Raw genomic sequence first — 23,973 nt, 5'->3', positions numbered from 1 at the left:
CTAAAATCTGTGGTCCAGGCCCATCTTCAACACTTAAAACTACTACAATTCTGGCGCAAACTTCTTCTACAGTGTCTCCGTCCACACAAACTCCACGCTCCTCCAGTCAGTCTACGATTGGTAGGTTACATCACAACATGATAACCTTACTCGACAATTTCCTGTGTAGTTTCTCCTTTAAAAGGTTCTGGAGATGCTAATGTTCTGTTTTAACATCTAATCACTAAAATCTGTGGTCCAGCCCCATCTCCAACAGTTCATACAACAACAACTTCAGCACAAACTCCTACTACAGTGTCTCCGTCCACACAAACTCCTCGCTCCTCCAGTCAGCCTACGATTGGTAGGTTCCCTCACAATATGATAAACTTACTTGACAATCTCCTGTGGAATTTTTCCTTTGTAAGATTTTGGTCATGTCTTAATACTTTGTCACTAAAACCTGTGGTCTAGGCCCATTTCCAACAATTCATACCACTACAACTTCAGCGCAGAATACTACTATAGTGTCTCCAGCCACACAAACTCCACACTCGTCCAGTCAGCCTACGATTGGTAGGTTCCATCACAATATGCTAACCTTACACGACAATCTCCTTTGTAATTTCTCCTTCAAAAGATTCTGGACAAGCTAATGTTCTGTCTTAACATTTTATCACCAAAACCTGTGGTTTAGGCCCATCTCCAACAGTTCATACCAGTACAAATCCAGCACAGACTATTACTACATCTTCGTCAACAATGTAAGAGGTTATTTTTTAACACTTTTTAAAATAAGTTTAACATTTTCATTAATAGCAGAGATGCATTCAATTTTTATGAGCATATTCTGTGTTTCTCTAGCAATGGATCAGCAGTTATCTTAGTCAAGCTTGTGGTCAACACCTCCCTTCCTGCACCCGATCTGGGTCTCATGTTAAGTGCTGTCATAGCAATGAAAAACGCTCAAAACAGCAATTTGCTGGACTACACCTTTGATGGTATGGTCTTTCTTTTTTATCACACAGTAAATTTAAACCTAAACAGTTAAATGTTTCTTTCTTATGAAATTTATAAATCAGTTAACCATACTAATATACATGTGATTTGTTTTACAGGAACTTCAAACACCTACACAGTTACTCTTAAATATGGCATCAGCAACATCACCGTGCCTACAAACACTAGTGTTAATAACACCTTGACGCAGCTGGAGACCATCATCAATAACACTGTGAGTGAACATCACCATGTGCTTAGTGGACATAATTCTTAAGAATGCATATTTGATGCATGACCTATTTCTTACCTTAATATAAGTATTTACAGCCTCAGGGCTTGTATAAAAATAGACTAATATCAAATTTAATAGGAAGAATAGATATCATATTTAATAATCTTAAAGGTGCAAGTGGACAGCATGTTGAATTTCCAATAAACATCTAATACTGTCAGAACAATAATTTTTTTGTTGTAGAAAGCCTGATGCTGTGCATTGACATTTGACAGGATAATTTAACTATAAAATTTAAATATCGGGATGTTTCTCCCCAGGTAAACACACTTCTAAACAATGTTGGAACAATTTCATCTACACCGACGTCTTCCAGCTTTTCGTAAGTTCATGCTAAAGACTGCAGTTCTGACATCAATCTGTAAAATTGTGATTGTAAAGTCATTTGTATTTTTTAAAAATATTTTTGGATCACTTAAACAGAGCTTTAGGGAATCAGATTACTGGCAACCTAGAATACCATATTCCAAGCTCGCCCAGTCAGCCTACAACTGGTAGGTTCCACCACAATTTAATAACCTTCTTCAACAAAATTCCATCTAATTATTAAATACTATGAGTCTTATTACTTTGTCTTTTTAATGTGTGCTTTAGTTCCATCTACAACTGTTCATACAACTTCAACTCCAGCTCAGAGTACTACTAGAGTAGCTCCATCCACACAAACTACGCACTCCTCCAGTCAGCCTGGTAGGTTCCCTCACAATATGATAAACTTATTTGACAATCTCCTGTCTAATTTTTCCTTAAAAAGATTCTGGTCATGTCTTAATACTTTATTACTGAAACCTGTGCTCTAGGCCCATCTCCAACGGTTCATACCACTACAACTCCAGCACAGACTACTACTACAGTGTCCCCATCCACACAAACTCCACGCTCGTCCAGTCAGCCTACGCTTGGTAGGTTACATCACAATATGATAACCTTATTCGACAATCTCCTGTTTAATATCTCCTTTAAAAAGTTCTGGACATGCTAATGTTCTGTCTTTATATCTTATCATTAAACCTGTGGTTTAGGCCCATCTTCAACACTTCATACTACTACAACTCCGGCGCAAACTTCTTCTACAGTATCTCTGTCCACACAAACTCCGCGCTCCTCCAGTCAGCCTACAATTCGTAGGTTCCCTCACAATATGATAAACTTATTTGACAAACTCCTGTGTAATTTTTCCTTAGAAGGATTCTTGTCATGTCTTAATACTGTATAAATGAAATCTGTGCTCTAGGCCCATTTCCAACGGTTCATACCACTAACACTCCAGCGCAGACTACTACTACATTGTCTCCATCCACACAAACTCCACGCTCCTCCAGTCAGCCTACGATCGGTAGGTTCCGTTATAGTATGATAAACTTACTTGACAATCTCCTGTGTAATTTTTCCTTAGAAAGATTCTGGTCATGTCTTAATACTTTATCACTAAAACCTGTGGTATAGGCCCATCTCCAACGGTCCATACCACGACAACTCCAGTGCAGACTACTACAGTGTCTTCGTCCACAAAGTATGAAGAATTTTTTTTTATTAAATTTTTAAATTGTTTAAGATTTCCATAAATTCAAGATGAATTCATTTTTATTAACATTCCCTAATATACAACATGATGTTGTACTGCTGTATTGCTGTCTCTCTAGCAGTGGATCAGCTGTTATCTTAGTCAAGCTGAAGGTCAACAACTCTACTTCTGCACCCAGTGTAAGTGTCATGCTCAGTGCTGTCATGGCACTGCAGAACTCTCCAAACAGAACTTTGGTGAACTACACCCTTGGGGGTACGTATCTTTTTTATTATTGCATAGTACTTTTAAAACTAAACAGTTTAATGTCCCCCCCTAAAAAAAATCTGTATATCAATCAATTAGAATTTTTATAGAAATGAGTCAATCATACTAATGTCATTTGATTTATTCCACAGATATTTCAAACAACACCTATGTGGTTAACCTTACATTCAGCATCAGCAACATCAGCGTGCCTACAAACACTAGTGACAGCAGCCCCTTGACCCAACTGCAGAGTAACATAAATAACACTGTGAGTATACATCATCATGTGCTTAGCGGGTATCATCCCTCAGACTGCATGTTTGATGTTGAACCCACTTATCCTGTTAAATAAACCTTTACAGACCCTTTCTTAGTGTGGGAAATAACTCATACCATGAAAAATAATGGAATGAATGATTATGATTTTAAAGGTCCAAGTGTAAAGTGTGTAAAATTATCCAATAAATAATTATGTAGGTCAAAAATGTATGTTTCTTGTTGGAGGACACTGGATACTGTGCATTAACATTTGTCAGAATCATTTAAAACTGATATTGTGATGTTTCTGCCCAGGTAAACACACTTCTAAACAACTGTGGAGTGAATTTCTCTGCACCCACGACCTCCAACTTTGTGTAAGTTTATGCAGAAGACAGCAGTTTTCCTATTACTTTGTAAAATTACAATCATGAATATATTTGTAACATAACAATATTATTGTGTCATCATAACAGAAGTTCAGAAAATCAGATTACTGTCTACATGGAATACCAAATTCCAAGCTTGCCCAGTCAGCCTACAACTGGTAGGTTCAACAACAGTTTAATAGCCTTTCTCAACAAATTTCTGTATAATTTTTTCTTGATAATGACAATGAAATTTCTAATAAGTGTCTCATTGATCTTTTGATAAATCGTGTGATCTAGCCCCACTGCCAACGGTTCATACCACGAGAACTCCGCTGCCTACTACTCAAGCGTCTCCATCCACAAAGTATGAGTGATTTTTTTTATTATTATCGATTCGAAAAGACGATAAAACTTTCTATAAATTTTTGGGATGCAATAATTTTTTTATAAAAAATTTCTAATTCATGACGTTATGCTGTGTTTCTCTAGCAATGGATCAGCTGTTATCTTAGTCAAGCTGGTGGTCAACAACTCCACTACTGCACCCAATGTGGGTGTAGTGCTGAGTGCTGTGGCAGCACTGCAGAACTCTCCAAACAGCACTTTGCTGAACTACACCCTTCAGGGTAGGTTTTTTTTTTTTTTTTATTACATAGTACATATAACCTGAAGAGTTAATTGTCCCTTTTTATAAAAGTCAGTTAATTATACTGATGTTTATTTGATTTATTCCACAGCTATTTCAAACAACGCCTATGCAGTTAACCTTACATTCAGCATCAGCAACATCAGCGTGCCTACTAACACTAGTGACAGCAGCACCTTGATCCAACTGCAGAGCAACATAAATAACACTGTAAGTGTACATCATCATGTGCTTAGCGGGTATCATCCGTCTGCGTGTGTGATGTTGAACCCCCTCATCCCTTTACATAAACCTTTACAGACCCTTTCTTTATGTGGGAAATAACTCATACTATGAAAAATAATGAAATGAATAGAAATAAGACTTTATCATTTTAAAGGTGCAAGTGTAAAGTGTGTAAAATTATCCAATAAAAAATTATGTAGGTCCGAAATGTATGTTTCTTGTTGGAGGACACTGGATACTGTGCATTAACATTTGTCAGAATCATTTAAAACTAATTTTTTAATATTGTGATGTTTTTTTAGGTAAACACACTTCTAAACAACTTTGGAGTGAATTCCTCTGCACTCACGACCTCCAACTTTGCGTAAGTTCATGCAGAAGACAGCACTCTCTCATTACTTTGTAAAATTACAATCATGAATATATACTGTATTATAACAATATTCTTGTATTATTATAACAGAAGTTCAGGAAATCAGATTACTGGATACATGGAATACCAAATTCCAAGCTTGCCCAGTCAGCCTACGACAGGTAGGTTTAACTCCAATTTGATAACCTTTCTCAAAAATTCCTGTATAATTTCTTTTGATAATGACACTAAAATTTCTAATAACTGTCATTATGATCTTTTGATAAATTGTGTGATCTAGCCCCACTGCCAACGGTTCATACCACGACAACTCCGCTGCCTACTACTCAAGCGTCTCCGTCCACAAAGTATGAGTGATTTTTTTATTATTATCGATTCGAAAAGACAGTAAAACTTTCTATTAATTTTTGGGATGCAATGATTTTTTTATAAACATTTTTTGATTCACAACATTATGCTGTGTTTCTCTAGCAATGGATCAGCTGTTATCTTAGTCAAGCTGGTGGTCAACAACTCCACTACTGCACCCAATGTGGGTGTCGTGCTGAGTGCTGTGGCAGCACTGCAGAACTCTCCAAACAGCACTTTGCTGAACTACACCCTTCAGGGTAGGTTTTTTTTTTATTTTTTATTACATAGTACACATAACCTAAAGAATTAACTGTCCCTTTTTATAGAAATCAGTTAATCATACTGATGTTCATTTGATTTATTCCACAGCTATTTCAAACAACGCCTATGCAGTTAACCTTACATTCAGCATCAGCAACATCAGCGTGCCTACAAACACTAGTGACAGCAGCCCCTTGACCCAACTGCAGAGCAACATAAATAACACTGTGAGTGTACATCATCATGTGCTTAGCGGGTATCACCCGTCAGACTGCGTGTGTGATGTTGAACCCCCTCATCCCTTTACATAAACCTTTACAGACCCTTTCTTTATGTGGGAAATACCTTATAATATGAAAAATAATGAAATGAATAGAAATAAGACTTTCTGATTTTAAAGGTGCAAGTGTAAAGTGTGTAAAATTATCCAATAAATAATTATGTAGGTCCGAAATGTATGTTTCTTGTTGGAGGACACTGGATACTGTGCATTAACATTTGTCAGAATCATTTAAAACTAATTTTTTAATATTGTGATGTTTTTTTAGGTAAACACACTTCTAAACAACTTTGGAGTGAATTCCTCTGCACTCACGACCTCCAACTTTGCGTAAGTTCATGCAGAAGACAGCACTCTCTCATTACTTTGTAAAATTACAATCATGAATATATACTGTATTATAACAATATTCTTGTATTATTATAACAGAAGTTCAGGAAATCAGATTACTGGATACATGGAATACCAAATTCCAAGCTTGCCCAGTCAGCCTACGACAGGTAGGTTTAACTCCAATTTGATAACCTTTCTCAAAAATTCCTGTATAATTTCTTTTGATAATGACACTAAAATTTCTAATAACTGTCATTATGATCTTTTGATAAATTGTGTGATCTAGCCCCACTGCCAACGGTTCATACCACGACAACTCCGCTGCCTACTACTCAAGCGTCTCCGTCCACAAAGTATGAGTGATTTTTTTATTATTATCGATTCGAAAAGACAGTAAAACTTTCTATTAATTTTTGGGATGCAATGATTTTTTTATAAACATTTTTTGATTCACAACATTATGCTGTGTTTCTCTAGCAATGGATCAGCTGTTATCTTAGTCAAGCTGGTGGTCAACAACTCCACTACTGCACCCAATGTGGGTGTCGTGCTGAGTGCTGTGGCAGCACTGCAGAACTCTCCAAACAGCACTTTGCTGAACTACACCCTTCAGGGTAGGTTTTTTTTTTATTTTTTATTACATAGTACACATAACCTAAAGAATTAACTGTCCCTTTTTATAGAAATCAGTTAATCATACTGATGTTCATTTGATTTATTCCACAGCTATTTCAAACAACGCCTATGCAGTTAACCTTACATTCAGCATCAGCAACATCAGCGTGCCTACAAACACTAGTGACAGCAGCCCCTTGACCCAACTGCAGAGCAACATAAATAACACTGTGAGTGTACATCATCATGTGCTTAGCGGGTATCACCCGTCAGACTGCGTGTGTGATGTTGAACCCCCTCATCCCTTTACATAAACCTTTACAGACCCTTTCTTTATGTGGGAAATACCTTATAATATGAAAAATAATGAAATGAATAGAAATAAGACTTTCTGATTTTAAAGGTGCAAGTGTAAAGTGTGTAAAATTATCCAATAAATAATTATGTAGGTCCGAAATGTATGTTTCTTGTTGGAGGACACTGGATACTGTGCATTAACATTTGTCAAAATCAAAATGATTCTTTAATATTGTGATGTTTTTTTCCAGGTAAACACACTTCTAAACAACTGTGGAGTGAATTCCTCTGCACCCACGACCTCCAACTTCGCGTAAGTTCATGCAGAAGACAGCACTCTCTCATTACTTTGTAAAAATACAATTATAAATATATACTGTATTATAAGAATATTCTTGTGTCATTATAACAGAAGTTCAGGGAATCAGATTACTGGATACATGGAATACCAAATTCCAAGCTTGCCCAGTCAGCCTACGACAGGTAGGTTCAACTCCAATTTGATAACCTTTCTTAAAAATTCCTGTATAATTTCTCTTGATAATGACACCAAAATTTCTAATAACTGTCATATTGATCTTTTGATAAATTGTGTGATCTAGCCCCACTGCCAACGGTTCATACCACGACAACTCCGCTGCCTACTACTCAAGCGTCTCCGTCCACAAAGTATGAGTGATTTTTTTATTATTATCGATTCGAAAAGACAATAAAACTTTCTATTAATTTTTGGGATGCAATGATTTTTTTATAAACATTTTTTGATTCACAACATTATGCTGTGTTTCTCTAGCAATGGATCAGCTGTTATCTTAGTCAAGCTGGTGGTCAACAACTCCACTACTGCACCCAATGTGGGTGTCGTGCTGAGTGCTGTGGCAGCACTGCAGAACTCTCCAAACAGCACTTTGCTGAACTACACCCTTCAGGGTAGGTTTTTTTTTTATTTTTTATTACATAGTACATATAACCTAAAGAATTAACTGTCCCTTTTTATAGAAATCAGTTAATCATACTGATGTTCATTTGATTTATTCCACAGCTATTTCAAACAACGCCTATGCAGTTAACCTTACATTCAGCATCAGCAACATCAGCGTGCCTACAAACACTAGTGACAGCAGCCCCTTGACCCAACTGCAGAGCAACATAAATAACACTGTGAGTGTACATCATCATGTGCTTAGCGGGTATCACCCGTCAGACTGCGTGTGTGATGTTGAACCCCCTCATCCCTTTACATAAACCTTTACAGACCCTTTCTTTATGTGGGAAATACCTTATAATATGAAAAATAATGAAATGAATAGAAATAAGACTTTCTGATTTTAAAGGTGCAAGTGTAAAGTGTGTAAAATTATCCAATAAATAATTATGTAGGTCCGAAATGTATGTTTCTTGTTGGAGGACACTGGATACTGTGCATTAACATTTGTCAAAATCAAAATGATTCTTTAATATTGTGATGTTTTTTTCCAGGTAAACACACTTCTAAACAACTGTGGAGTGAATTCCTCTGCACCCACGACCTCCAACTTCGCGTAAGTTCATGCAGAAGACAGCACTCTCTCATTACTTTGTAAAAATACAATTATAAATATATACTGTATTATAAGAATATTCTTGTGTCATTATAACAGAAGTTCAGGGAATCAGATTACTGGATACATGGAATACCAAATTCCAAGCTTGCCCAGTCAGCCTACGACAGGTAGGTTCAACTCCAATTTGATAACCTTTCTTAAAAATTCCTGTATAATTTCTCTTGATAATGACACCAAAATTTCTAATAACTGTCATATTGATCTTTTGATAAATTGTGTGATCTAGCCCCACTGCCAACGGTTCATACCACGACAACTCCCCTGCCTACTACTCAAGCGTCTCTATCCACAAAGTATGAGTGATTTTTTTTTATTATTATGGATTCGAAAAGACGATAAAACTTTCCATTAATTTTTAAGACGCAATGATTTTTTTATAAACATTTTCTGATTCACGACATTATGCTGTGTTTCTCTAGCAATGGATCAGCTGTTATCTTAGTTAAGCTGGTGGTCAACAACTCCACTAATGCACCCAATGTGAGTGTCGTGCTCAGTGCTGTGGCAGGACTGCAGAACTCTCCAAACAGCACTTTGCTGAACTACACCCTTCAGGGTAGGTGTTTTTTTTTTTTTTTTTTTTTTTATTACATAGTACATATAACCTTAAGAATTAACTGTCCATTTTTATAGAAATCAGTTAATCATACTGATGTTTATTTGATTTATTCCACAGCTATTTCAAACAACGCCTATGCAGTTAACCTTACATTCAGCATCAGCAACATCAGCGTGCCTACAAACACTAGTGACAGCAGCCCCTTGACCCAACTGCAGAGCAACATAAATAACACTGTGAGTGTACATCATCATGTGCTTAGCGGGTATCATCCGTCACACTGCGTGTGTGATGTTGAACCCCCTCATCCCTTTACATAAACCTTTACAGACCCTTTCTTTATGTGGGAAATACCTTAAAATATTAAAAAAAATTAAATGAATAGAAATAAGATTTTATGATTTTAAAGGTGCAAGTGTAAAGTGTGTAAAATTTTCCAATAAATAATTAGGTAGTTCCGAAATGTAAGTTTCTTGTTGGAGGAAACCGGATACTGTGCAGTTGTCAGAAGCATTTAAAACAGATTTTTCTTTACTATTGTGATGTTTCTTTCCAGGTAAACACACTTCTAAACAACTTTGGCGTGAATTCCTCGGCACCCATGACCTCCAACTTCTCGTAAGTTCATGCAGAAGACAGCACTCTCTCATTACTTTGTAAAATTACGATCATGAATTCATTTGTATCATAACAATATTCTTGTGTCATTATAACAGAAGTTCGGGAAATCAGATTACTGGATACATGGAATACCAAATTCCAAGCTTGCCCAGTCAGCCTACGACAGGTAGGTTCAACACCAATTTAATAACCATCCTCAAAAACTCCTGTATAATTTCTCTTGATAATGACAATGAAATTTCTAATAAGTGTCTCATTGATCTTTTGATAAATCGTGTGATCTAGCCCCACTGCCAACGGTTCATACCACAACAACTCCTGTGCCTACTACTCAAGCGTCTCCGTCCACAAAGTACGAGGGATTTCTTTTTTTATCTATTCGAAAAGACAATTAAAATTTCCATTAATTTCTGGGCGCATTCATTTTTTTTATAAACATTTCCTGATTCACAAAATTATGCTGTGTTTCTCTAGCAATGGATCAGCTGTTATCTTAGTCAAGTTGGTGGTCAACAACTCCACTAATGCACCCAATGTAAGTGTCGTGCTCAGTGCTGTGGCAGCACTGCAGAACTCTCCAAACAGCACTTTGCTAAACTACACCCTTCAGGGTAGGTTTTTTTTTTATTATTATAATTTTTTTTATTACATAATACATATATCCCAAAGAATTAACTGTCCCTTTTTATAGAAATCAGTTAATCATACTGATGTTTATTTGATTTATTCCACAGCTATTTCAAACAACGCTTATGCAGTTAACCTTACATTCAGCATCAGCAACATCAGCGTGCCTACAAACACTAGTGACAGCAGCCCCTTGACCCAACTGCAGAGCAACATAAATAACACTGTAAGTGTACATCATCATGTGCTTAGCGGGTATCATCCGTCACACTGCGTGTGTGATGTTGAACCCCCTCATCCCTTTACATAAATCTTTACAGACCCTTACTTTATGTGGGAAATAACTCATATTATTAAACATAATGGAAAGAATAGAAATAAGACTTTATGATTTTAAAGGTGCAAGTGTAAAGTATGTCAAATTTTCCAATAAATAATTATATAGGTCTGAAATGTAGGTTGCTTGTTGGAGCAAACTGGATACTGTGCATTAACATTTGTCAGAATCAAAATTTTTTTAATATTGTGATGTTTCTCCCCAGGTAAACACACTTCTAAACAACTTTGGAGTGAATTCCTCTGCACCTACGACCTCCAACTTCGCGTAAGTTCATGCAGAAGACAGCACTCTCTCATTACTTTTTAAAAATACAATTATAAATATATACTGTATTATAACAATATTCTTGTGTCATTATAACAGAAGTTCAGGGAATCAGATTACTGGATACATGGAATACCAAATTCCAAGCTTGCCCAGTCAGCCTACATCAGGTAAGTTCAACATCAATTTGATAACCTTTCTTAAAAATTCCTTTATATTTTATCTTGATAATGATACTGAAATTTTTAATAACTGTCATATTGATCTTTTGATAAATTGTGTGATCTAGCCCCACTGCCAACAGTTCATACCACGACAACTCCGCTGCCTACTACTCAAGCGTCTCCGTCCACCAAGTATGAGTAATTTTTTTTTATTATCGATTTAAAAAGACGATAAAACTTTCTATTAATTTTTGGGACGCATGATTCACGACATTATGCTGTGTTTCTCTAGCAATGGATCAGCTGTTATCTTAGTCAAGCTGGTGGTCAACAACTCCACTAATGCACCCAATGTAAGTGTCGTGCTCAGTGCTGTGGCAGCACTGCAGAACTCTCCAAACAGCACTTTGCTGAACTACACCCTTCAGGGTAGGTTTTTTTTTTTTATTTATTTTTTTTTTTATTACATAGTACATATAACCTAAAGAATTAACTGTCCATTTTTATAGAAATCAGTTAATCATACTGATGTTTATTTGATTTATTCCACAGCTATTTCAAACAACGCTTATGCAGTTAACCTTACATTCAGCATCAGCAACATCAGCGTGCCTACAAACACTAGTGACAGCAGCCCCTTGACCCAACTGCAGAGCAACATAAATAACACTGTAAGTGTACATTATCATCTGCTTAGCGGGTATCATCCGTCAGACTGCGTGTGTGATGTTGAACCCCCTCATCCCTTTACATAAACCTTTACAGACCCTTTCTTTATGTGGGAAATACCTTAAAATATAAAAAAAAATTAAATGAATAGAAATAAGACTTTCTGATTTTAAAGGTGCAAGTGTAAAGTGTGTAAAATTATCCAATAAATAATTATGTAGGTCCGAAATGTATGTTACTTGTTGGAGGAAACTGGATACTGTGCATTAACATTTGTCAGAATCAAAATGATTCTTTAATATTGTGATGTTTTTTTCCAGGTAAACACACTTCTAAACAACTGTGGAGTGAATTTCTCTGCACCCACGACCTCCAACTTTGTGTAAGTTCATGCAGAAGACAAGACTCTTTTATTACTTTGTAAAATTACAATCATGAATATTTACTGTATTATAACAATATTTTTGTGTCATTATAACAGAAGTTCAGGGAATCAGATTACTGGATACATGGAATACCAAATTCCAAGCTTGCCCAGTCAGCCTACGACAGGTAGGTTCAACTCCAATTTAATAACCTTTCTCAAAAATTCCTGTATAATTTCTCTTGATAATAACACCAAAATTTCTAATAACTGTCTCATTGATCCTTTGATAAATTGTGTGATCTAGCCCCACTGCCAACGGTTCATACCACGACAACTCCGCTGCCTACTACTCAAGCGTCTCCATCCACAAAGTATGAGTGATTTTTTTATTATCATGGATTCGAAAAGACGATAAAACTTTCTATTAATTTTTAAGACACAATGATTTTTTTATAAACATTTTCTGATTCACGACATTATGCTGTGTTTCTTTAGCAATGGATCAGCTGTTATCTTAGTCAAGTTGGTGGTCAACAACTCCATTAATGCACCCAATGTAAGTGTCGTGCTCAGTGCTGTGGCAGCACTGCAGAACTCTCCAAACAGCACTTTGCTGAACTACACCCTTCAGGGTAGGTTTTTTTTTTATTATTATAATTTTTTTTATTACATAATACATATATCCCAAAGAAGTAACTGTCCCTTTTTATAGAAATCAGTTAATTATACTGATGTTTATTTGATTTATTCCACAGCTATTTCAAACAACGCTTATGCAGTTAACCTTACATTCAGCATCAGCAACTTCAGCGTGCCTACTAACACTAGTGACAGCAGCCCCTTGACCCAACTGCAGAGCAACATAAATAACACTGTGAGTGTACATCATCATGTGCTTAGCGGGTATCATCCGTCACACTGCGTGTGTGATGTTGAACCCCCTCATCCCTTTACATAAATCTTTACAGACCCTTACTTTATGTGGGAAATAACTTAAACTATGAAAAATAATAAAATGAATAGAAATAAGGGCCAGGGGTAGCTCAGTGGTTAAGGCGTTGGACTACGGTTCGGAAGATCCCAGGTTCAAACCCCACAACCACCAAGTTGCCACTGTTGGGCCCTTGAGCAAGGCCCTCAACTGCTCAGAAATATAATGAGATAAAAATGTAAGTCGCTCTGGATAAGAGCGTCTGCCAAATACCTAAATGTAAAATAAGACTTTATAATTTTAAAAATGCAAGTTCAAAGTGTGTAAAATTATCAAATAAATAATTATGTAGGTCCGAAATGTAAGTTTTTTTGTTTGAGGGAACAGGAAACTGTGCATAAACATTTTTCAAAATCATGTAAAACTGATTTTTTATTATTGTGATGTTTCTTCCCAGGTAAACACACTTCTAAACAACTTTGGAGTGAATTCCTCTGCACCCACGACCTCCGACTTTGCGTAAGTTCATGCAGAAGACAGCACTCTCTTATTACTTTGTAAAATTACTATTATAAATATATACTGTATTATAACAATATTCTTGTGTCATTATAACAGAAGTTCAGGAAATCAGATTACTGGATACATGGAATACCAAATTCCAAGCTTGCCCAGTCAGCCTACGACAGGTAGGTTCAACACCAATTTAATAACCATCCTCAAAAACTCCTGTATAATTTCTCTTGATAATGACAACAAAATTTCTAATAACTGTCATTATGATCTTTTGATAAATTGTGTGATCTAGCCCCACTGCCAACGGTTCATACCACGACAACTCCGCTGCCTACTACTCAAGCGTCTCCGTCCACAAAGTATGAATGATTTTTTTATCAATTCGAAAAGACGATGAAACTTTCTATTAATTTTTGGGACGCAATGATTTTTTTTATAAACATTTTCTGATTTACGACATTATGCTGTGTTTCTCTAGCAATGGATCAGCTGTTATCTTAGTCAAGCTAGTGGTCAACAACTCCACTAATGCACCCAATGTAAGTGTCGTGCTCAGTGCTGTGGCAGCACTGCAAAACTCTCCAAACAGCACTTTGCTGAACTACACCCTTCAGGGTAAGTTTTTTAAAAAAATTATTATTGCACAGTATATTTAACCCAAAGAGCTAATTTTTCATTTTATAGAAATGAGACAACATACTGATGTTCATTTGATTTATTCCACAGATATTTCAAACAACGCCTATGCAGTTAACCTTACGTTCAGCATCAGCAACATCAGCGTGCCTACAAACACTAGTGACAGCAGCACCTTGACCCAACTGCAGAGCAACATAAATAACACTGTAAGTGTACATTATGATGTGCTTAGCGGGTATCATCCGTCACACTGCGTGTGTGATGTTGAACCCCCTCATCCTTTTACATAAATCTTTACAGACCCTTACTTTATGTGGGAAATAACTCGTACTATGAAAAATAATTAAATGAATAGAAATAAGACTTTCTGATTTTAAAGGTGCAAGTGTAAAGTGTGTAAAATTATCCAATAAATAATTATGTAGGTCCGAAATGTATGTTTCTTGTTGGAGGACACTGGATACTGTGCATTAACATTTGTCAGAATCAAAATGATTCTTTAATATTGTGATGTTTCTTCCCAGGTAAACACACTTCTAAACAACTTTGGAGTGAATTCCTCTGCACCTACGACCTCCAACTTCGCGTAAGTTCATGCAGAAGACAGCACTCTCTCATTACTTTTTAAAAATACAATTATAAATATATACTGTATTATAACAATATTCTTGTGTCATTATAACAGAAGTTCAGGGAATCAGATTACTGGATACATGGAATACCAAATTCCAAGCTTGCCCAGTCAGCCTACATCAGGTAAGTTCAACATCAATTTGATAACCTTTCTTAAAAATTCCTTTATATTTTATCTTGATAATGATACTGATATTTTTAATAACTGTCATATTGATCTTTTGATAAATTGTGTAATCTAGCCCCACTGCCAACAGTTCATACCACGACAACTCCGCTGCCTACTACTCAAGCGTCTCCGTCCACAAAGTATGAGTAATTTTTTTTTATTATCGATTTAAAAAGACGATAAAACTTTCTATTAATTTTTGGGACGCATGATTCACGACATTATGCTGTGTTTCTCTAGCAATGGATCAGCTGTTATCTTAGTCAAGCTGGTGGTCAACAACTCCACTAATGCACCCAATGTAAGTGTCGTGCTCAGTGCTGTGGCAGCACTGCAGAACTCTCCAAACAGCACTTTGCTGAACTACACCCTTCAGGGTAGGTTTTTTTTTTTATTTTTATTTTTTTTTATTACATAGTACATATAACCTAAAGAATTAACTGTCCATTTTTATAGAAATCAGTTAATCATACTGATGTTTATTTGATTTATTCCACAGCTATTTCAAACAACGCTTATGCAGTTAACCTTACATTCAGCATCAGCAACATCAGCGTGCCTACAAACACTAGTGACAGCAGCCCCTTGACCCAACTGCAGAGCAACATAAATAACACTGTAAGTGTACATTATCATCTGCTTAGCGGGTATCATCCGTCAGACTGCGTGTGTGATGTTGAACCCCCTCATCCCTTTACATAAACCTTTACAGACCCTTTCTTTATGTGGGAAATACCTTAAAATATAAAAAAAAATTAAATGAATAGAAATAAGACTTTCTGATTTTAAAGGTGCAAGTGTAAAGTGTGTAAAATTATCCAATAAATAATTATGTAGGTCCGAAATGTATGTTACTTGTTGGAGGAAACTGGATACTGTGCATTAACATTTGTCAGAATCAAAATGATTCTTTAATATTGTGATGTTTTTTTCCAGGTAAACACACTTCTAAACAACTTTGGAGTGAATTCCTCTGCACCCACGACCTCCAACTTTGCGTAAGTTCATGCAGAAGACAAGACTCTTTTATTACTTTGTAAAATTACAATCATGAATATTTACTGTATTATAACAATATTCTTGTGTCATCATAACAGAAGTTCAGAAAATCAGATTACTGTCTACATGGAATACCAAATTCCAAGCTTGCCCAGTCAGCCTACAACTGGTAGGTTCAACAACAATTTAATAGCTTTTCTCAACAAATTCTTGTATAATTTCTCTTGATAATGACACTGAAATTTCTAATAACTGTCTCATTGATCTTTTGATAAATTGTGTGATCTAGCCCCACTGCCAACGGTTCATACCACGACAACTCCGCTGCCTACTACTCAAACGTCTCCATCCACAAAGTATGAGTGATTTTTTTATTATCATGGATTCGAAAAGACGATAAAACTTTCTATTAATTTTTAAGACACAATGATTTTTTTATAAACATTTTCTGATTCACGACATTATGCTGTGTTTCTCTAGCAATGGATCAGCTGTTATCTTAGTTAAGCTGGTGGTCAACAACTCCACTAATGCACCCAATGTGAGTGTCGTGCTCAGTGCTGTGGCAGCACTGCATTACTCTCCAAACAGCACTTTGCTGAACTACACCCTTCAGGGTAAGTTTATTTTATTTAATTTTTTTATTGCCCAGTATGTTTAACCCAAAGAGCTAACTGTTCATTTTTATAGAAATGAGTCAACAAACTGATGGTTATTTGATTTATTTCACAGATATTTCAAACACCACCTATGCAGTTAACCTTACATTCAGCATCAGCAACATCAGCGTGCCTACAAACACCAGTGACAGCAGCCCCTTGACCCAACTGCAGAGCATCATAAATAACAATGTGAGTGTACATCATCATGCGCTTAGCGAGACTCATCTCTCAGATTGCATAAATGATGTTGAACCCCCTGATAAGTTCTTGCATAAATCCTTACAGAACCATTCTTTTTTTGGGAAATAATTCATATTATTAAATGTAATGCAATGAATAGAAATAAGATTTTATGATTTTAAAGGTGCAAGTGTACAGTGTATAAAATTTTCCAATAAATAATTATATAGGTCTAAAATGTATGTTTCTTTTTGCAGGAAATTGGATACTGTGTATTAACATTTGTCAGAATTATTATTATTTTTTTTAAATTGTGATGTTTCTGCCCAGGTGAACACACTTCTAAACAACTTTGGAGTGAATTTCTCTGCACCCACGACCTCCAACTTCTTGTAAGTTCATGCAGAAAACAACACCCTCACATTACTTCGTGAAATTAAAATCATAAATTCATTTGTATCATAACAATATTCTTGTGTCATTATAACAGAAGTTCAGGGAATCAGATTACTGGATACATGGAATACCAAATTCCAAGCTTGCCCAGTCAGCCTACATCAGGTAAGTTCAACATCAATTTGATAACCATTCTTAAAAAATCCTTTATAATTTATCTTGATAATAATACTGAAATTTTTAATAACTGTCATATTGATCTTTTGATAAATTGTGTGATCTAGCCCCACTGCCAACAGTTCATACCACGACAACTCCGCTGCCTACTACTCAAGTGTCTCCGTCCACAAAGTATGAGTGATTTTTTTTATTATCGATTTAAAAAGACGATAAAACTTTCTATTAATTTTTGGGACGCATGATTCACGACATTATGCTGTGTTTCTCTAGCAATGGATCAGCTGTTATCTTAGTCAAGCTAGTGGTCAACAACTCCACTAATGCACCCAATGTAAGTGTCGTGCTCAGTGCTGTGGCAGCACTGCAGAACTCTCCAAACAGCACTTTGCTGAACTACACCGTTCAGGGTAAGTTTTTTGAAAAAATTATTATTGCACAGTATATTTAACCCAAAGAGCTAATTTTTCATTTTATAGAAATGAGACAACATACTGATGTCCATTTGAATTATTCCACAGATATTTCAAACACCACCTATGCAGTTAACCTTAAATTCAGCATCAGCAACATCAGCGTGCCTACAAACACTAGTGACAGCAGTCCCTTGACCCAACTGCAGAGCATCATCAATAACACTGTGAGTGTACATCATCATGTGCCTAGCGGGTATCATCCCTCAGACTGCATGTTTAATGTTGAACCCCCTCATCCCTTTACATAAATCTTTACAGACCCTTTTTTAGTGTGGGAAATAACTCATATTATTAAACCTAATGAAAGGAATAAAAATAAGACTTTATGATTTTAAAGGTGCAAGTGTAAAGTATGTCAAATTTTCCAATAAATAATTATATAGGTCTGAAATGTAAGTTTTTTTGTTTGAGGGAACAGGAAACTGTGCATAAACATTTTTCAAAATCATGTAAAACTGATTCTTTAATATTGTGATGTTTTTTTTCCAGGTAAACACACTTCTAAACAACTTTGGAGTGAATTCCTCTGCACCCACGACCTCCGACTTTGCGTAAGTTCATGCAGAAGACAGCACTCTCTCATTACTTTGTAAAATTACTATTATGAATATATACTGTATTATACCAATATTCTTGTATCATTATAACAGAAGTTCGGGAAATCAGATTACTGGATACATGGAATACCAAATTCCAAGCTTGCCCAGTCAGCCTACGACAGGTAGGTTCAACACCGATTTAATAACCATCCTCAAAAACTCCTGTATAATTTCTCTTGATAATGACCCTGACATTTCTAATAACTGTCTTACTTTTGATAAATTGTGTGATCTAGCCCCACTGCCAACAGTTCATACCACGACAACTCCGCTGCCTACTACTCAAGCGTCTCCGTCCACAAAGTATGAGTGATTTTTTTATCAATTCGAAAAGACGATGAAACTTTCTATTAATTTTTGGGACGCAATGATTTTTTTTATAAACATTTTCTGATTCACGACATTATGCTGTGTTTCTCTAGCAATGGATCAGCTGTTATCTTAGTTAAGCTGGTGGTCAACAACTCCACTACTGCACCCAATGTGAGTGTCGTTCTCAGTGCTGTGGCAGCACTGCAGAACTCTCCAAACAGCACTTTGCTGAACTACACCCTTCAGGGTAAGTTTATTTTATTTAATTTTTTTATTGCCCAGTATGTTTAACCCAAAGAGCTAACTGTTCATTTTTATAGAAATGAGTCAACAAACTGATGGTTATTTGATTTATTTCACAGATATTTCAAACACCACCTATGCAGTTAACCTTACATTCAGCATCAGCAACATCAGCGTGCCTACAAACACTAGTGACAGCAGCCCCTTGACCCAACTGCAGAGCATCATAAATAACAATGTGAGTGTACATCATCATGCGCTTAGCGAGACTCATCTCTCAGATTGCATAAATGATGTTGAACCCCCTGATAAGTTCTTGCATAAATCCTTACAGAACCATTCTTTTTTTGGGAAATAATTCATATTATTAAATGTAATGCAATGAATAGAAATAAGATTTTATGATTTTAAAGGTGCAAGTGTACAGTGTATAAAATTTTCCAATAAATAATTATATAGGTCTAAAATGTATGTTTCTTTTTGCAGGAAATTGGATACTGTGTATTAACATTTGTCAGAATTATTATTATTTTTTTAAAATTGTGATGTTTCTGCCCAGGTGAACACGCTTCTAAACAACTTTGGAGTGAATTTCTCTGCACCCACGACCTCCAACTTCTCGTAAGTTCATGCAGAAGACAACACCCTCACATTACTTCGTAAAATTAAAATCATAAATTCATTTGTATCATAACAATATTCTTGTGTCATTATAACAGAAGTTCAGGGAATCAGATTACTGGATACATGGAATACCAAATTCCAAGCTTGCCCAGTCAGCCTACATCAGGTAAGTTCAACATCAATTTGATAACCATTCTTAAAAAATCCTTTATAATTTATCTTGATAATAATACTGAAATTTTTAATAACTGTCATTATGATCTTTTGATAAATTGTGTGATCTAGCCCCACTGCCAACGGTTCATACCACGACAACTCCGCTGCCTACTACTCAAGCGTCTCCGTCCACAAAGTATGAGTGATTTTTTTATCAATTCGAAAAGACGATGAAACTTTTTATTAATTTTTGGGACGCAATGATTTTTTTTATAAACATTTTCTGATTCACGACATTATGCTGTGTTTCTCTAGCAATGGATCAGCTGTTATCTTAGTCAAGCTAGTGGTCAACAACTCCACTAATGCACCCAATGTAAGTGTCGTGCTCAGTGCTGTGGCAGCACTGCAGAACTCTCCAAACAGCACTTTGCTGAACTACACCGTTCAGGGTAAGTTTTTTGAAAAAATTATTATTGCACAGTATATTTAACCCAAAGAGCTAATTTTTCATTTTATAGAAATGAGACAACATACTGATGTTCATTTGATTTATTGCACAGATATTTCAAACAACGCCTATGCAGTTAACCTTACGTTCAGCATCAGCAACATCAGCGTGCCTACAAACACTAGTGACAGCAGCCCCTTGACCCGACTGCAGAGCATCATAAATAACACTGTAAGTGTACATCATCATGTGCTTAGCGGGTATCATCCGTCACACTGCGTGTGTGATGTTGAACCCCCTCATCCCTTTACATAAATCTTTACAGACCCTTACTTTATGTGGGAAATAACTCGTACTATGAAAAATAATGAAATGAATAGAAATAAGACTTTATGATTTTAAAGGTGCAAGTGTAAAGTGTGTAAAATTATCCAATAAATAATTATGTAGGTCCGAAATGTAAGTTTTTTTGTTTGAGGGAACAGGAAACTGTGCATAAACATTTTCCAAAATCATGTAAAACTGATTTTTTAATATTGTGATGTTTCTTCCCAGGTAAACACACTTCTAAACAACTTTGGAGTGAATTCCTCTGCACCCACGACCTCCGACTTTGCGTAAGTTTATGCAGAAGACAGCACTCTCTCATTACTTTGTAAAATTACTATTATGAATATATACTGTATTATACCAATATTCTTGTATCATTATAACAGAAGTTCGGGAAATCAGATTACTGGATACATGGAATACCAAATTCCAAGCTTGCCCAGTCAGCCTACATCAGGTAATTTTAACATCAATTTGATAACCTTTCTTAAAAAATCCTTTATAATTTATCTTGATAATGATACTAAAATTTTTAATAACTGTCTTATTGATCTTTTGATAAATTGTGTGATCTAGCCCCACTGCCAACAGTTTATACCACGACAACTCCGCTGCCTACTACTCAAGCGTCTCCATCCACAAAGTATGAGTGATTTTTTTATCAATTCGAAAAGACGATGAAACTTTCTATTAATTTTTGGGACGCAATGATTTTTTTTATAAACATTTTCTGATTCACGACATTATGCTGTGTTTCTCTAGCAATGGATCAGCTGTTATCTTAGTTAAGCTGGTGGTCAACAACTCCACTAATGCACCCAATGTAAGTGTCGTGCTCAGTGCTGTGGCAGCACTGCAGAACTCTCCAAACAGCACTTTGCTGAACTACACCCTTCAGGGTAAGTTTATTTTTATTTTTTTTTATTGCCCAGTATGTTTAACCCAAAAAGCTAACTGTTCATTTTTATAGAAATAAACAACAAACTGATGGTTATTTGATTTATTTCACAGATATTTCAAACACCGCCTATGCAGTTAACCTTACATTCAGCATCAGCAACATCAGCGTGCCTACAAACACCAGTGACAGCAGCCCCTTGACCCAACTGCAGAGCAACATAAATAACAATGTGAGTGTACATCATCATGTGCTTAGCGAGACTCATCTCTCAGATTGCATAAATGATGTTGAACCCCCTGATAAGTTCTTGCATAAATCCTTACAGAACCATTCTTTTTTGGGGAAATAATTCATATTATTAAATGTAATGCAATGAATAGAAATAAGATTTTATGATTTTAAAGGTGCAAGTGTACAGTGTGTAAAATTTTCCAATAAATAATTATATAGGTCTGAAATGTATGTTTCTTTTTGCAGGAAATTGGATACTGTGTATTAACATTTGTCAGAATTATAATTTTTTTTTAAATTGTGATGTTTCTGCCCAGGTGAACACACTTCTAAACAGCTTTGGAGTAAATTTCTCTGCACCCACGACCTCCAACTTCTCGTAAGTTCATGCAGAAGACAACACTCTTTTATTACTTTGTAAAATTAAAATCATAAATTCATTTGTATCATAACAATATTCTTGTGTCATTATAACAGAAGTTCAGGGAATCAGATTACTGGCTACATGGAATACCAAATTCCAAGCTTGCCCAGTCAGCCTACATCAGGTAATTTTAACATCAATTTGATAACCTTTCTTAAAAAATCCTTTATAATTTATCTTGATAATGATACTAAAATTTTTAATAACTGTCTCATTGATCTTTTGATAAATTGTGTGATCTAGCCCCACTGCCAACAGTTTATACCACGACAACTCCGCTGCCTACTACTCAAGCGTCTCCATCCACAAAGTATGAGTGATTTTTTTTCTTATCAATTCGAAAAGACGATGAAACTTTCCATTAATTTCTGGGCGCATTCATTTTTTTTATAAACATTTCCTGATTCACAAAATTATGCTGTGTTTCTCTAGCAATGGATCAGCTGTTATCTTTGTCAAGCTGGTGGCCAACAACTCCACTACTGCTCCCAATATGAGTGTCGTGCTCAATGCTGTCATAGCACTGCAGAACTCTCCAAACAGGACTTTGGTGAACTACACCATTCAGGGTAGGTTTTTTATTATTATTGTGGCACAACACATTTAACCTAAAGAGTTAATCGTCCATCTTTTTAGAATTCAATCATACTGATGTTCATTTGATTTATTGCACAGATATTTCAAACACGGTCTATGCAGTTAACCTTACATTTAACATCAGCAACATCAGCGTGCCTACAAACACTAGTGACAACAGCCCCTTGACCCAACTGCAGAGCATCATCAATAACACTGTGAGTGTACATCACCATGTGCTTGTGGATATCATATCTCAGACCTTATATTTCATGTTTCACCTATTTCTTACTTTATTGTAAATCATTACAATCCCATTCTTTGTGTAGAAAATATGTAAAGATTAGAAATAATATCTGATGATTTTAATTGTATATGTGGAAAACACTTGCGTTTCCATAAAATAAGTCAATAGTCTCTGATCAGTAAATTTCTTGTTTTAGGAAGCCTGATGATTTCCATTGACATTTGTCAGGATAGTTTAACTCCAAAATTTAAATACTGTGATGTTCTCCCTAGATAAACACACTTTTAAACAACTGTGGTGCAAATTCATCTGAACCAACGACCTCCACTTTCTCGTAAGTTCTTGGAGAAGATAGCAGTTCTGACTTTGCTGTGTCAAATTGTAATTGTACAGTCATTTGTATCATTTAATACAATATTCTTTTGTCATTATAACAGAAGTACAGGCAATCAGATTACGGGCTACATGGAATACCAAATTCCAAGCTCCCCCAGTCAGCCTACAACTGGTAGGTTCCACCACAATTTGATAACCATACTCAAAGTCCTGTGTGATTTCTTTAGCTAATGATTTTATTTTTCTGTCTTATTCCTCTTTTTTTTTTTGACAAAACCTGTGGTTTATCCCCATCGCCAACGGTTTATACCACTACAACTCTAGCGCCTACTACTGCAGGATCTCTGTCTACAAAGTATGGATAATTTTTTTTATGGTTTTGAAAGAAAGATTAACATTTGTATTAATATCTGAGATGCATTTAATTTTTATAACCTTTTCTTGATATACAACATAATGCTATCTTTCTGTAGCAATGGATCGACTGTTATCT

The 23,973-nt window shown here is 35.8% G+C and overlaps 1 protein-coding gene across 1 annotated transcript; it reads left to right on the top strand.

Moving 5' to 3' along the window:
• Positions 1–1,719: 1,719 nt before the first annotated feature.
• On the top strand, positions 1,720–23,237 carry LOC128528828 (uncharacterized). The gene is made up of 61 exons (XM_053501980.1): positions 1,720–1,767; positions 1,868–1,963; positions 2,074–2,175; positions 2,720–2,786; positions 2,920–3,053; positions 3,197–3,315; positions 4,850–4,911; positions 5,011–5,081; positions 5,201–5,267; positions 5,392–5,528; positions 5,641–5,759; positions 6,081–6,142; positions 7,470–7,540; positions 7,660–7,726; positions 9,081–9,217; positions 9,338–9,456; positions 9,777–9,838; positions 9,937–10,007; positions 10,127–10,193; positions 10,316–10,452; positions 10,576–10,694; positions 11,011–11,072; positions 11,172–11,242; positions 11,362–11,428; positions 11,529–11,665; positions 11,789–11,907; positions 12,226–12,287; positions 12,387–12,457; positions 12,577–12,643; positions 12,768–12,904; positions 13,028–13,146; positions 13,661–13,722; positions 13,822–13,892; positions 14,012–14,078; positions 14,198–14,334; positions 14,446–14,564; positions 14,883–14,944; positions 15,044–15,114; positions 15,234–15,300; positions 15,401–15,537; positions 15,660–15,778; positions 16,097–16,158; positions 18,701–18,771; positions 18,886–18,952; positions 19,072–19,208; positions 19,324–19,442; positions 19,764–19,825; positions 19,924–19,994; positions 20,114–20,180; positions 20,300–20,436; positions 20,548–20,666; positions 20,991–21,052; positions 21,152–21,222; positions 21,342–21,408; positions 21,528–21,664; positions 21,777–21,895; positions 22,215–22,276; positions 22,375–22,445; positions 22,565–22,631; positions 22,754–22,890; positions 23,227–23,237. The coding sequence occupies exons 5-61, from the start codon at positions 2,987–2,989 to the stop codon at positions 23,235–23,237; spliced, it is 5,094 nt and encodes a 1,697-aa protein (XP_053357955.1). The 5' UTR covers positions 1,720–1,767; positions 1,868–1,963; positions 2,074–2,175; positions 2,720–2,786; positions 2,920–2,986.
• Positions 23,238–23,973: the final 736 nt, after the last annotated feature.

Source organism: Clarias gariepinus, chromosome 8 (assembly GCF_024256425.1).
Source record: "Clarias gariepinus isolate MV-2021 ecotype Netherlands chromosome 8, CGAR_prim_01v2, whole genome shotgun sequence".
NCBI classification, from domain to species: Eukaryota; Metazoa; Chordata; class Actinopteri; order Siluriformes; family Clariidae; genus Clarias; species Clarias gariepinus.
The sequence above is the reverse complement of the archived record's forward strand: the minus strand, read 5'-3'. Positions and strand labels throughout refer to the sequence as shown.

Bases quoted from the DNA above. Each gene is read 5' to 3' on its own strand.
- LOC128528828 (XM_053501980.1), top strand. From the start codon at position 2,987: ATGCTCAGTGCTGTCATGGCACTGCAGAACTCTCCAAACAGAACTTTG. The intron at 10,453-10,575 runs GTAGGTTTTTTT...TTTATTCCACAG, and splicing joins GCTAAACTACACCCTTCAGG to CTATTTCAAACAACGCTTAT. The intron at 15,779-16,096 runs GTAAGTGTACAT...GTTTTTTTCCAG, and splicing joins AGAGCAACATAAATAACACT to GTAAACACACTTCTAAACAA.